Raw genomic sequence first — 14,888 nt, 5'->3', positions numbered from 1 at the left:
GGGTTGTTCAGCCTGGAGAAGAGAGGGCTCTGGGAAGACCTTATTGTGGCCTTCCAGTACCTAAAGGAGGCCTACGGAAAGCTGGAGAGAGAATGTAGAGGGAAAGCTATCACAGAGTGTAGTGATGGGACAAAGGACTTTAAACTAAAAGAGGGTAGATTTAGATTAGATATTAGGAAGGAATTCTTCACGCAAGAGTGGTGATGCCCTGGCACAGGTTGCCCAGAGAAGCTGTGGATGCCCCATCCCTGGAGGTGTTCTAGGCCAGGTCGGATGAGGCTTTGGGCAACCTGGTCTGGTGGGAGGTGTCCCTGCCCGTGACAAGGGGGTTGGAACTGGATGATCCTTAAGGATCCCTTCCAACCCAAAGCATTCTATGATTCAATAGTTTGCTTGTTTTTAAGAAGCTACAGGTAGAGACCTTAACCCATCACAAACCTGATTTCAACTGGTCTTCAATTAGTCCTAGATCTGTGATCTAAAAACCATGTTTATCTGTAGCTACTTTGATTTGCTTTCCTGCTCAAAGTCAGTATTACAACAGTTTGTTGTGTTTTCATCTCACCTAGTTAACTCTGGAAATTTGTCTTAAGTGTATTCAAAAATGAGTGAAGCTCACTTTCAGATCACTCTTTATTTTAATTTGTGTGTGCATGCTGGTTTTGTTTTTTCCTTCCTGAGTGCTTATTGATTTTGCTGCATTGATGTCTCATTTTTCAGAGGCCACAATCAGAGGATGGAATTCCTGGGTGACTCCATAATGCAGCTGGTAGCCACAGAGTATTTATTCATACATTTCCCTGATCATCATGAAGGGCACTTAACGGTGAGACTGCCATCAATCATGCTCTGAGAGAGCAAGTGTGGGATGCAGACTGAAATTACGGGAGCCGCTAGTGAATTGTTCTGGATTTGATTAATAAAAGAGGCCTGAGCAACCACTGCTCTTAATAAGACTGTTAATTTTAAGTCACGAGCTCTGCAATGAATAGGAAAAGGTGATTTGTGAGCCCAGTGCAATAATTTTTGTTGCCTGTGAAATGGATCAATAATTTTAAGGACGTCAGTTACAAACTTGGGAGATAAGACTAGTTCATGTTTAATGACAGGTGTTTCAAACCATTTATTTAAACAGGCACATCACATGGGTTTTATTCATGACTTCTAACCCTTTGAACCCAAAACCAGGCAGGGTTATCTTTCAAGACAGGAAATTTTTACAATCTATTTTACGATGTTTTCTTATTGCTTTTAATTTGAAGCCCCTATAATAACTTCTGAATTTAGTTTTAATATTGTTAGTCAGCTATTGCTGATTATGGTAACTTTTCAGCATTTCTTGTTCATGCTCTGAACAACCTAGTCTGGGGATTTTTCAGTTACTTATATTACTTTAGATGTAGGGTTGTAATATATGTAATGGTTTCCTGATTGACTGATTTCTTTAGTACTGCAGCTAGGCAGTATGAGAGGAAGATGTTTTTCTTAGGCTTGCTAAATTTTTCTTAGTTTTCAAGTCTTGATGATTGAAATAAAAAAGTGATACATGTATTAAGAATATATGTCAAGTTCTCTAGTTCAGATTAGAAAGTAACACTATAGATTTCTTAGCTACTGAGAGTGGATTTTGCAAATCAGTGAAGGGATGGTGCTGATAAGTATCTGACAGGCAGTGCGTTTTGAAGAAAATACCACTTAGGTGTTTACAAAAAAGATGAAGTATGTGCTCTAATTAAGTCATTTTCATTTTCCCTCACCATTTCTCAAGTGTCATTTACGTTTGTGTGAATTCTTCTGCACCATTCAGGAGAAGCAGTTGATGAAGCCTGAACTTCTGATGTAAAAATTAAAAGGGACCTTGTCATATTAATTCTTTACAGAAGAAACAAAAGCATAAGGCAGAAATCCAAGACTGGCGTTGTTTTCCTTTGTAGGTGACTTTTAAGAACATATGCATCAGTGTTGTTATAGTAAGATAAGTCTTCCAAAAATATTTGGCAGGAAGGACATAAAGTGTTGCTATTAATGGGTATAAATACTCAAAACAACGATCAGAACATCACTGTGTTGCTTAATTTAATGATAAGTGAGTTGGCAAGTAGAACAAGCTGCACATTGTCCAAGATTTAGGGGAAACTACAAAGAGTGGAATGGATGCTGAAAATACATTAGGACACAGAGGTAGGCAATGCCTAGAATAAAATTTAAATTCTGGGGATGTGCATGCAGTGGAAAAGAAAATAGTCTTTGAATGTCTCTTAAATACGAGGGCAAATGAAATGAGACTTGTGAGGTGGAGGGAGACTGATGTAGGACCTGAAGAGAAACAGCAAACTCTGGGTTCTTTCTCCTCTTGACTTGAGATGTTTGGAAATAATAATGGAGCATTAGGTGGGTGGTGTCTGTTGAAGACAACATTGGTAAAGGATGGAAAGATACCACTTGACTGGCAATGCAGTGGCTTCCCAGTGTGATTACTTGTGAAGAGAGGTCTGTAAATTAAGTATGTGTAAGAACAAGGAAAGGAGAACGTAATCTTGTATGCATGTTTTGAGATAGCAAAATAATCTGCCAAAAAATAGAATGAAATTTTGTTGGCTACTGGAAGATGCTTCCCCAGTGCTAACTTATGCTACAGTCATGGGTAGCAGTATGCTGCGTGAAAGTGGAAGAAAACCAACTCAGTTTTGATTAGAATTGAGATCCTCACTATATTGCAAAGAGGAATTGAGCTTCTTGCTAGATTCCACTTATAAAAGAAGCAAGGTTTACTATGGCATAAGTTGAGAACCACAGTGGTGAATGGGTAAGTGGTTCTTGCCATCTCTAATTTGCTATGTAGTTTGTATGTGGCTCACTTATGATAGTGCTAATAGTGGATGTGGGTCCTGTCAAAATAAAGACTCTGCAAATACAGCAAAAGAAATCCTACTTCTCCCATTGCAATAAATGGATTTTCCTTACATGATACTGCATCATCACATGATACATGCATAGCTTGCATGTTGGAGTTAGGATTTGGTTGGGAAGAGTATCTTATGGGAAAAAAAAAAAAAGGCTTTTGGAAAGGAACAAGTAGAAGATGAGTTTAAGCACAGGTTAGGAAGGCTGGTAGTAATCCTTTCTGCAGTCTGCCTAGTTTATGAAGATCAAGTTGCAAGTATCTGCTTCATACATCATTGCCAGACAAATTATGAACATATTGTTCTTTATTTATCTGTTGTCAGAGATGAAGTATCAAGTGCAGTGAATAAATCTTGATTTTCATAAGCTCAGTTGACGTTCTGGAGCCAGGTAGCACATAACTTGGATCTAATAAGCTGTGCAAATGTGATATGGAAGACAAAAGAGGTAAAAACATTGTATCCAGCTTCTCAGCTCTCGTTTATATATAAGCTGTGGAAGAGAGGCATTTTTCTCAGAATATCCCCCAATTTATTAAAATATTAATTTAAAGAAGAAAATTAAAATCCACAAACACAAAGCTCACCTTAACCATGGGTTCAGAAAATATAACAAAAATCTGAAATACCAAAATACTCCTTTAGGCTGTGCCAGATTGTTGTATCTTTGACAGAGTTCTGATCAGATTGCTAATTTAGCAATCTGCCTACAGTCAGTAAGCTCTTAGGGAGCTCTGCTGGGAAACCAGGTGTCCTGGACATTGTCATGTCTTGAAAATGTTATAGCCAGATTTTCATCAGGGATACATCAGTTCAGCTATAGTGCCTTCAGTAGAGCAAAGTTACATTACACTGATGTAATGTAGTGGACAATGGGGACTGTTCTATAGGCTTCAAAATATACATTTATACTTTATGTAGAATAAATGTGTACAACTTTGTGTGTTACCTGGACTAGAAGAATGTAGGTTAGTTGAAGAAGTATAGGACTGATGAAGAGATGGCATATGAATGCAAAGAATCTCACAAGAAAAAGCATTGTAAATGCAAGACTTATCTATAGAAGGAATATATCTAGAGAATAAATTGGTGAGAAGGGAAGAATCAGTGGTAGAAAATGCATGTGTACATAAATCATTTGAGGTGTGCTAAAACATTCTCAAACTGAGAAGTGAGAGGCAGCAAGGATTAAAAAATAAAACAAACTTCCCCCCAGCTCGTCCTACCTTTTATAGTTTGGCATCGCTAATTGTTACCATTGAGTGGAACTTCTTTCTCTTGCAGCTGTTGAGAAGTTCTTTGGTGAACAACAGGACACAGGCCAAAGTGGCAGAAGAGCTGGGAATGCAAGAGTTTGCCATCACTAATGACAAGACGAAAAGACCTGTAGCTCTTCGAACTAAGACTTTGGCTGATCTCTTGGAATGTGAGTTAGCGTGGTTATAACAGCTTAGTGATTATGCAACTTTCTTATCCTCAGGGCTTATTTATGAAAGTCATCAGAAATTGCTCAGATCATTATTAAAAATGTATATTTGTTTTTTCAAGTAAATTATGACTATACCTCTGCGCACCAAATTTTTGAACACTAGCCTATATTTTTGAAGTCTGTATGCAAGCACGAGGAAGGTGTAATTGCAGATACAAAACTGTAGGGTTACAAATGATGGCCGTGATGGTCATGGTGACTGGGTCAAAAGAATGTCTTGGAAGTTCAAACTTGTCACTGAGTCAAGCTGTTTAACAGCAGTTGCAATGTTTCAATAGTATGTTCTTGGTACTATGAGAACTATGGGAAGAACATTGTACCATCAGGAGGTGAGTATTTTTGTGGTTCATTTAACTACACTTTAGGAGGTTTCAAAATGGCCATTCCACAAGAGGGAAAGTTACACAGAAATTAAATGATTTGTTTGTCTGTTTATGAAAGCGTGTGCTACTTTTTTTTTTCCCCCAAAGGAAGTGGAAACAATGATCAATATTATGCAAAGAAAGTTAATCTGTATCTTGTATATTTTGATATATTTTGTGAGCCATCCAGACTTCCTTGGCTTTTGCCAAGATCTCTTAGCAAATGGAAATTGCACACAAACAGTAGTGATTTAGATATAAAATGTTTTCTTAGTACCCGGCAGCAATTTATTACTAAGTAGCCATGGCTTGCTGGTTAAAATGTGAAAGTCTTTAAATGACTGAGTGGATTTGGGTAAGTCATTTAGCCTCTTGGTCAACTTTATTTTTTTCTTTGTGTGCAAGACAGTAATACCCTCCTCAGATCGTTGCTGTGAAACATAATTCAGTATGTCTTTACTGTACTCAGGAATATTTGTTTCTAAAAGTGTAAGCCATTAACATTCTCCGTGGATATAAATGACAGAAACTTTTTTTTTTTCTCCTTCTCCCCAGCCTTTATTGCTGCCCTATACATTGATAAAGATTTGGAATATGTTCACACTTTCATGAATGTATGCTTTTTTCCACGGCTAAAGGTAAGGCCAGTCAGTTTCCTACATTCCTACCACTACTGAATTTTAACACGCAGCGTTTTGGACTCATATCACAATCTCTCAACTGTAATCTTCTTTGTGAATTTCTTGTAGGAGTTCATTTTAAATCAAGATTGGAATGACCCTAAATCTCAGCTTCAGCAATGCTGCTTGACTCTCAGGACTGAAGGAAAAGAACCAGACATTCCTCTTTACAAGTAAGAACCAGCATCTGACAGCTACCAGTTAATTATTAATCTTTATTTTATATGGAGGAAGATGTATTTGTTCACCTTGTTTTTCCCATAGCCTTCAAGTCACTGTCTGAAAATGGAAAATGTTGAACTATTGTTTTACAAGTTTCAGATGTTTTAAACCATTACAGAATTATAAAGCATTTTTATCTTTTACAGTTTGAGAGGAAAACATTACGTTTGATGTATGTTTGATGGAATATTTCATTGGCATCATTCTATATTTGTTTCTCCTTTAATGTAAGGAATGAGTATTTTATATGGAATGAATCGAACAGTAGGTGTTTGGATATGAAGTCAAAATACCTCCATTCTATTTTTCAGTAGTATGAAATTTCTCTACATCCCTGTGGAAACATAGATGCCTTGATACATGCCCTGATCGTAGGTTGTTGGTAATCCACAGCTGGATGCATTTGAAGGGTAACAGTTGTTGGACGCTCACTGTACAATTCACCCTGTATCTGTCTTCCTGTATACCTGAAGCTGGATGGGATGGGCCTTACTTCTCTTTTGTGAAGAGCTGTAAAATAGCATACTAGCTGCTTTGGAGGCAATAATGAAATTTAAGATTGTATACTGCATCCATATCCACCCAATTATGCAGGGATGAGTGCAAAGTTAACCCCCAAAAGAAGAGAGAGAGGCTAAGAAAGTTCAAGGCTAGTGTTGTTGGGATTATTATATAAAAAAAGACATGAAGAGTGAGTCTTCATTTGTTGCATGTATGGAAGTGAAGTTTTCAATGAAATGTAGTGATTCAGTGAGAAACAGTGCTCTTCAGAAATAGGATTGTTTCAACACTGTAACTGATACACTGGAAACCTGACTCCGTAGGGCCTCTGTGAGGGCTCACCTTTATCTCGTGTGAGGGAGATAGATACAAAATAAATGATGTCTGATTCTTGTAAAAACCCACTAGGTATCAGATAACAAATGTTTATTTTGTTTTGCTATGATGATAAATTGATTTCTGTAGCACAGCTTAGTTATCTCACTATTATCTGGTTGAATACCTTTTCCTGGGGTTCTGTTTCAGTGCAGTCAGAAGTATTGCTTTTAAATTTGGGGTTGCTTATATTTGCTCATGCTAGTTACACAGCACACAGAGATACTTTAAATGTTGATGTGAAATTGGTACTACTTCCAAAAAGAAACAAGGTAGTGGACAGCACTCAAGCTGACAGCAGGCAGAGATTTGGGACAGGAAGAAGAGACAGCAAAAGAAACACTCATTGTATGTCTAGGGAATTATCTTTTTCCACAGTAGGTGATTGTTGATGCATGTCCTAGACTTTAGCTCAAATGGAAAGGTGTTTTTTTTGTGACAAACTGTAACTTTTCAAAGCTGATGGAAAATTACTGTGATAATTCACAATGTGGAGAGGTGTACTATGCTCAATATAAAGTCCTTGCTAACTGTGCAACTCTCAAGGACTAAAATTTTAGTGCATGCAATCATATTGGTGTGATTATTTGCAATTGCACAGCCACATGCAATTTAACTGATTTTATTCCAAGTGTATTCAGTGTTTCAGCACTTTGCTGAAACAAATGCATAGTGTGCATTTTTGCCTATAGGTTAAGGTTTTAATTTTCCTAGTGCTCCTTGACTGAACCCGGAAGAATTAAGTATACTCGATATAAGTGGGATGCATTTGATGTAAATTGCTCCTTTTTATTGCATGTGCACCATCCTGGCAATCTCTGGGTTAATGTAACTTGTACAGCCATCGTTCAACTCTTGCTCCTTGCTATGCGCTAGTTCCACTAAGTGTATTTACCAGGCTGAGAGCTTGGTGATGTATGTGCCACTGACAGGTTCTGCTTTTTAATACTTCCTGCCTGAATAAATCATGTCTCTCATTTCAGGACTCTACAGACAGTGGGACCATCTCATGCCAGGACATACACAGTAGCTGTTTATTTCAAAGGGGAAAGAATAGGATGTGGTAAAGGCCCAAGGTATAGTAAAAAAAAAATAAAATAAATAAATTAATCACATATTGTTGAAGTTTGACTGTGGCGGTGTCCAAAATGGCCAACCACAAAGATAGCTAAGAGTCTGGTTGGCCTTAGAAGATGAAAACTGTGGAGCCTTACTCAAGTCATTATGAGTTTCTGCTTTGGGAATACCTGAAGGGTTTGAAGTTGGTGTACTTTGGGGTCTTTAGTGTTGAAGAACAAGGTGGCTCGCTATAATACTCTACTTGTGGCTCTCAGAATGGAAACTGCAGAACAGCTTGCAGGAAATAGCAACTTCATCTGTGGCTTTACTGCAAGACTATAGTTCAGCTTAAGCTGGCAAAGTAGGGGTGTGAGGCTCTTAACTTTTTTCTGATATTACCATTTCTAGTTGTTTTTTGATTGGCTTCTAGAATTGCAAAGACTTCAACTGTAAGCCCATTTTGCGCTACCAAATTTTGTTCCTATTTTCTCTCAGGTCAAAACAAATGTTTCAGTAAAGAATGTAGTAGAATATTCTGTTAGTGTTATTGGTCAGAGTTTAAAAATATTCCACTGGAGCTGTGGTACTGTTGCTCACATGTTTATGGAAAGGCTGATATATACTCTGGGAATTACTGGCTAGTGGTTATCCAAAGAGTTTTACTACCGAACACTAACTTTGTTATATACTTTAGTTTATTCTTTACAAGTTAAATCATATACTTGATGATCTTAGAGGTCTTATCCAACCTAAATGATACTATGATTCTATATTTAACATGTTTTTGTTTGGCTTTCACAGTATTCAGCAAGCAGAAATGGGAGCTGCAATGGATGCACTTGAAAAATGTAAGATATTTGGGCAACAAAGAAAATTATTTTTAGATTACATCCTTGGACTTTACTAAAGTGAGGTGCAGGTTATGTGGAGAAGCAAAACTGAACACAGCAGATGAATGCTGGGTTGAATGCTGTCAGCTTCTGAGCAACAGGTTTGCTAATCAGTACTTTCAAGGCAATGTTGTAAAAACAGGTGTTAATGGTACTAATAGGTGTTTTTTTTAAAGGGAGTTGGTATGTTACAGTAAATGTGACATAGAGGGAAGCACGAACAATGAAATTTCATAGCATATTCAAGCATGGAAAAAATCTCGATGGGATAAGTTCAATGTCAGACCAAACAGACTTATCTCATACTCTAATTTGGGGAGGAGGAAATTAATTTTCAGTTGCTAATTTGGAAAATAAATTTTGATTGCAAATTTTATAGTAGGTGAGGTTAAAATCTAACAGGTAGATCTCCACCTAATGTAAGTTGATGCTAAGCTGTTAACAACAGCTCCTATCAGCTGAGGATCCAGTGATCTTTGCACCTTTCAAAATTACACACAGGAAAGCCAGCATTGGAGCAGTCCCGCATTGCAATGGAATCTGAGATGAAAGGAGTGAACGTATGCAGGCATCTTATATGAAAACTTCAGCTGAGTTAAAATGCCAGATGTGCAAATACCATAAGCAAATAAATGGCATGCATTTTGTGCAGCAGAAGCTCTCTAAACAGAAAGACTAAAGTACATTTTACGTTTGATTGAAAGGCCTGCAGTTCTTCAATTGCCCAAGGGTTTTAATCTGTTCCCTGCATGTAGAAATCCCAGGACCTAAAACTTTCAGAAGACAATGAATCCCTGTAATTCCAGGGGTACCAGAATTTTTTGTATCCATTTGCTAGGTGTAGACTCCTCACCAGTAAATTTGGCAAGTATAAGGCACAACTTCTCTAGTGAATAATTCATGAATTATTAGTAGAATTAGTAGAATCTTCATGAAGTTTGCCTTGTATCTCCTTGTGAGAGTACCACTTCTCAAAGAGCTGTGAACTTCATCTCCTATCCGTGTAAGGACTTTTCACCTCTTTTTTTCTGATATGTTTTTGATTGGATACTGTAGAATAATGTAGGTAGGGAGAGATCTCTAGAGGTCTCTGCTCCAGCTACCCCTCAAAGCAAACCCAACTTTGCAGTTAGATAATGTTCTCAGGTTCTTGTGCAGTCCATTTTTGACCCTGCTGAGAGATGGAGGCTCCATAGTCCTTATGGGCACCTGTTCTGGTATGTGTATTTGTGGAGTGGTTTGGGTGCTTTTTTTAATGAATGCATAACTAGTTAACTTCACGTAAAAGTCATTTTCCCATACCTGTTTATATATATGATAGTTGTGATAAGTTTATATAATAAACTTCTTTCTCCACATCATAAATGGGCTATAAACAGGTTGCTACCAAGCTGAGTTTTGCAGAGTTCTTAAAGAATCATGTTACAGGCACAACGCCAAAAATACAATTTTCATTTTATGGTGCACATGAGCAACAAAATTTCCCAGAACTCCATTAAACAAAGCACTGGAGTTTTAAATACAACAACAATTTAAAAACAATTTGCTTTTGTTTAGATCGTTTTGTTTTAAATAAGAATACATTCCTATACCGAAGTTGTGAATAACTGATGAGGAAACTTTTTATTCCTGTAGTGTTATAAAAAGACACAAATTTCGCCAGCCAATAAAGCATAGCAATAAAGTCATTCTGCTCTGCCAGAAACTCCTGCAAATTAGGTGCCTTCCACACTGTGTTCTACAGCTGAAAAACATCTTTGTTGCCTGGGACCTGGAAAGAACAGGAAAGCTCTCCTGGGGGAAAAACCACCCAGAGCCTCTATCTCTCTTGGTGCCAAAGGGCCTCTCCCTGAGGAACCTCAGCTGAATTCTCTTGCGGTAGCTAACTAGAGCAATCCTTTGCTAAGACGTATTCCAGACTTGCTTATGGCTTTAAAGGTCAATGTAGCAACCTTTTGCATTCATCTCAGATACAGACAAGCAGCTAATGCTGATCCCAGAGCTCTGTTGCTGTAGGATCTCAGCAGGACTTGATGCCAGATGCAGACTGGCTGGAGATGCAGGTCCAGGCAGTTGTCTACAGTGTAGGTAGATGAATGTCAGTGTCCTGATCATGCAGAAAATGCTGTATTCTGCCAGATGTGCACTAAATAGAGAGCAATTGCATAAGCTGATTTAAAGCCTCATGGTACAGCTTACTGTACCTGTGTACCAGCCAAGCAGCAAATGTCTGAAATCACAAGTATCCACCCCCTAGCTATTTCTCCATCACCTCAGCTGCGTCTAGTCTATTTTATCCAGTCTTCACTCATCCATGCTCACAAACTATGCTAAGCCTGTGTACTGGCACATAACTAAGCGCTAACTTTTTCAAGAATGGATTTTACTGCAATCTATTCTGCCATGCTATTACTTTTCCATTAGGAACCCTGCCATAACGTGGGGGCATCTAGTGGATTCTGCATGATTTAAAATAATAATGGAAACACCTGTACAATGCTTGGAACCAGTGACTTATGCTTCCTGGAGTGAGAACAAGGCAAAAAAACCTTGACAGCACTGACAGTAGACTCATTCACTTTTCAGTACTGACCACTTGTTGCTAAGGGAACTGAATGTAAAAATCTAAGTAATACCTGGCCATGTTGCTATACCAGATTTTTTTATTTTTTTTTTGTGAGTGTATTAGATTTGGCAGTAGTTTGTTGCAGGAGAAACAGGTGTGGAAATCATAAAGAAACCAAAGTCTTATGACAGAGAGCACTTGTTTCTATGGATTATTAGAAATGAGTAAAAATGGTAATAACATTATTCCCCTCCAACCCTTCATCTCATGAAAGCTTTTCTTTTTTCTTTTTATTTTTTTTAAAAAAAAAACCTTTCTGTGTTGCCAGTTTGTTTATTAATATAAAATATTTTTCCTTGTGTCAGATAACTTTCCCCAGATGGCCCATCAGAAACGGTTCATTGAACGGAAATACAGACAAGAGTTGAAAGAAATGAGGTGGGAAAGAGAGCATCAAGAGAGAGAGCCAGATGAGACCGAAGAAGCAAGGAAATAAAAGGAGGGCACGGAAGCAGTGGCATATTTACTTACCTAATAACTCTGACTGTGGCCTATGGAGACCTAACCTAGTTTCTTGCAGATGATGAATGAGGAGTGCCTGTTGATATCCAACAGGAAAACATAACCTCTGCTTCAAAGTGTGTATATAGTGTTTTGTTAGTTTGGTTTTAACTGTCAAGTTTGTTTGTTTGTTTTCCAATAAGGTTTGTTTTTAAGTTTTAATTTTTAAGAAAATTTGTGGGATTGTTTTTATTGTTTTTACTATCTTGTATGAAATAATAAAGTATTAATTTCAAAAGTCTGTAGGAGAAAAAGCAGTGTAACAAGTGACTACTATGTCCCAGTGCTGTTGCGTCAGTTATTAAGTGTAGAGGGGGAAAGTGTTATGACATACTAATTCAGAGAACTGAAGTATGTATCTTACTCCAGCTTTGCTGCTGAATGTGCTTCCTGACTCCTAAACCACAGACATAAACTTCTGGTCCTTTTACATAGATTGGTACAGTAACTTAAGCAAAGGAGATACTCACTTTTGTTTTAAACAGTGGGACATATACTTTGAAAGTGATGGATGTGTGAAAGGTGTTTTTTAAGTCAACACTGTGAAACTTCAAGGGTGGTGGGGAACATAGTACTTTTGAAGCAAGAGAATGCCAATGTATATTTTTTGTAGAGAATTTATGAATGTAGAGAATGTATATAATGTTTCATTCTCATCTTACTGCTTTATCAAGCTGGTGTGTACCTTCACTAACATCTATGAAGTGTATTTCATAGATTGTGTACAAGTTTAAGTCCAGGACAACCAGGTCTGCTGACCTCCTGGACAACTAATGTATGTAATCCAGTTTCTTCACTTCTGGAGTCTCTGGCCTGTGTAAAACACTTCTACAAAAGCTGTGAATGTTCCCAAAGAATGAAATATCCTCCAAGTCTATTGATGCTTTGTCCAGCTGACTGTTGGCTTCATTGTAAGTGTGTGTTTTTATTTTTAATTTGCCTGCTTCAAACCATTCATTTCTGTTGTGCTGACTTGTGAGATGGATCAGTCCCTTAGTACCTGTTGTGTAGTTGAGTCATCTTTGCATCTTCCTTTTCTGATGAGCAAAAAAAAGTTGAATCTGAACTCTGAATTTTCTGCGTGCTTCAGCTCCTGTTTGGTGAGTCATTTATGCATCTTTGCTAGTACGAATAACAGATATATTTGAAAAGGTAGCCAGGCACATTGATGAGCAAGGATGCATGAATCTGGCCCACAGGATTTAAGCAGTGTTCTGGGGGGGGGGAACCAAAAAAAAAAAAAAAAAAAAAAAAAAAAAACAAAAAAAAAACTTTGCCCAATGGCCATGCTACTCTGAGCATGTTTACCAGCACTAGTTTCCAGTACTAATTATTTAGTTGTCTGGAGCACCCTTCTGTAGGTGTGTGATGGAGATCACTAAAAGCACTTTATTGCAGGTGCCAAAGTAGACTCAAGCGTAGCTGAAAAGATCAGACTACACCTGTCTTCCCAAAGTTTCACTTCTGAGCTAATCAGTGTGTATTTGCATAAGCACAATTTTTGTATACATGCAATATGAAGCGTGCTTAAATGTGTTTTTTAAAACTTGACCCCACAGCACTACCTCACTTCTTCCAGTTTGTATGATTACCTTTTCTTAATGGATTGATGTTTTGAATCCATTTCAGAGTATCAGAGGAAAACGTTCAGTAATTTAGAGAGTGATAATAAACCATTAAAACATAAAGAAAGGATAAAAACAATGAGATAAAGGCAAGAAGCTACTCTCTGCTGGATGCTGCTCTTCTTTGACTTTTGAGAAGTGATTGCAGCTCCTTACAGCTTCCCTCTGTAAATAAAAAGCTGAAACATCTCTGAACAGCAGAAGACTTAAAAAGCAAGAAGCATCAACTCCCCTGACCCTAAGTCTTTTGTATTTCAACTTCTTTTGCAGCATTGCCCCTCTGCTTCTACTAATAAGTTGAAGTGGTGCAGTGGTAGAGGGTCACAGGTAGTTGCTTACATCATTATTTTTCTCTTAAAGGTGACCAGATTCTGTGTTTAACAAATAGAAGGTGCACTAACTGCATATTCATGGGTGTGAATTTGCTTTGTAAAAACCTCTCCTCATGTCTTTTGTCTCCAGTGTACCCCACGGAAGTGTTGGCTCATACTTACACATCACTTTTATTTTTCCTATACATCATACCACTTTTCACGTGTAAGAAGACTGAGCTTATTCATAAATGTTTGCGTAAAAATAGGTTGTTGATTTCATCAGCTATGCTGTTTGGGAGGTGGAACCTGGAACTGTTCTCTTTTTGTCTTTGACACTGAAACTGCTTGAAAACAAACATAACCAATTTCTGCATTCTGTTACTATAGTCAATGAATTCTAGGTCTCCTATAGTAAAATGTAGAAGGTGATCATTTTTCACGAGTGAGCTGCCCTCCTATCTATATTAACACATATTTTTAGGTGCTAATGCAAGATCCAATGACTTGTTTTGTATATCAGAAGAATGGGACTGAGTTTTGCATGGATCCAGCAGGTACTGTTAAAGCATTTTCCTTTTTTTAACATGTGTAATGTACAGAGGATTGAATAATAATGCAAAATACAGCTCATTTGAATGGGGATATTAATTGAACTTACCTGAAATTCATCACTATTTGTGGAGCTTAAGCTCGCTTTGTGAGGCTTCAGGAAGATTATTCAACGGTGATAATAAAAGAGCCTTGGTTTCTAAGACTGGTGTAAACATTATTGCTAATAAAATTTTCCAGAAGAGACTTCAGGCATGGTTGTTATTTGCTAAAGCAATTTAGAAAGATCAAAAGGCAAATCCTGATCATGTCTTCCTACTTCAAAGACTATTTGATTTTACAGGCTGCGTATTTAAATGAAGCGATTCACGTGTGAAAAGTTTGTTTGGAAGTTTATAAAGCCTGTAAGAGCTTCAGAAGTTGATCATCCACAGTGTACGTTATATTTGGTGGAGCTGATATTGCGATAAAAATTTGAGACTCATATGCCCCACCCTGCATTTTACTCACTCCTTCCCTTAGAGGTTATACATTCGTCATCCAGCATTTTAAATAGCTTTGTGTAAATGGGGAATACTAAACCAGAAGGTGGGTCGTGTTTTGTTTCATTGAAGCATTGTCTAGGCTGTAGCAAAAGCTTGCTATTGAAGAACACAGTGCTGTCTGCTCTTCCCTGCAAGGCTCAATATTTAGCTCTTGGAATGACTGAAATCTTATCACAAATAGGGTCAGAAAGAAAGGTGACACGACCTGTCAGTGGTTTCTGGTGATTATTCTTTCCCAGTAAGCCCA

At 37.7% G+C, this 14,888-nt stretch overlaps 1 protein-coding gene across 1 annotated transcript in view; it reads left to right on the top strand.

Moving 5' to 3' along the window:
- The window catches only part of DROSHA (drosha ribonuclease III), a 70,798-nt gene extending 56,510 nt beyond the window's left edge, over window positions 1-14,288 (top strand). Inside the window, exons 26-32 of the mRNA XM_082752322.1 lie at window positions 721-826; window positions 4,188-4,329; window positions 5,310-5,392; window positions 5,504-5,607; window positions 7,516-7,608; window positions 8,393-8,439; window positions 11,413-14,288. Coding sequence (XP_082608448.1) covers window positions 721-826; window positions 4,188-4,329; window positions 5,310-5,392; window positions 5,504-5,607; window positions 7,516-7,608; window positions 8,393-8,439; window positions 11,413-11,543 — 706 coding nt within the window. The 3' untranslated portion in view covers window positions 11,544-14,288. The remainder of the gene's footprint in view (window positions 1-720; window positions 827-4,187; window positions 4,330-5,309; window positions 5,393-5,503; window positions 5,608-7,515; window positions 7,609-8,392; window positions 8,440-11,412) is intronic.
- Window positions 14,289-14,888: the final 600 nt, after the last annotated feature.

This window comes from Aythya marila (genome assembly GCF_965140915.1).
Source record: "Aythya marila genome assembly, chromosome: 2".
Taxonomy (NCBI): domain Eukaryota; kingdom Metazoa; phylum Chordata; class Aves; order Anseriformes; family Anatidae; genus Aythya; species Aythya marila.
This window is presented reverse-complemented; position numbering and strand designations above follow the sequence as displayed.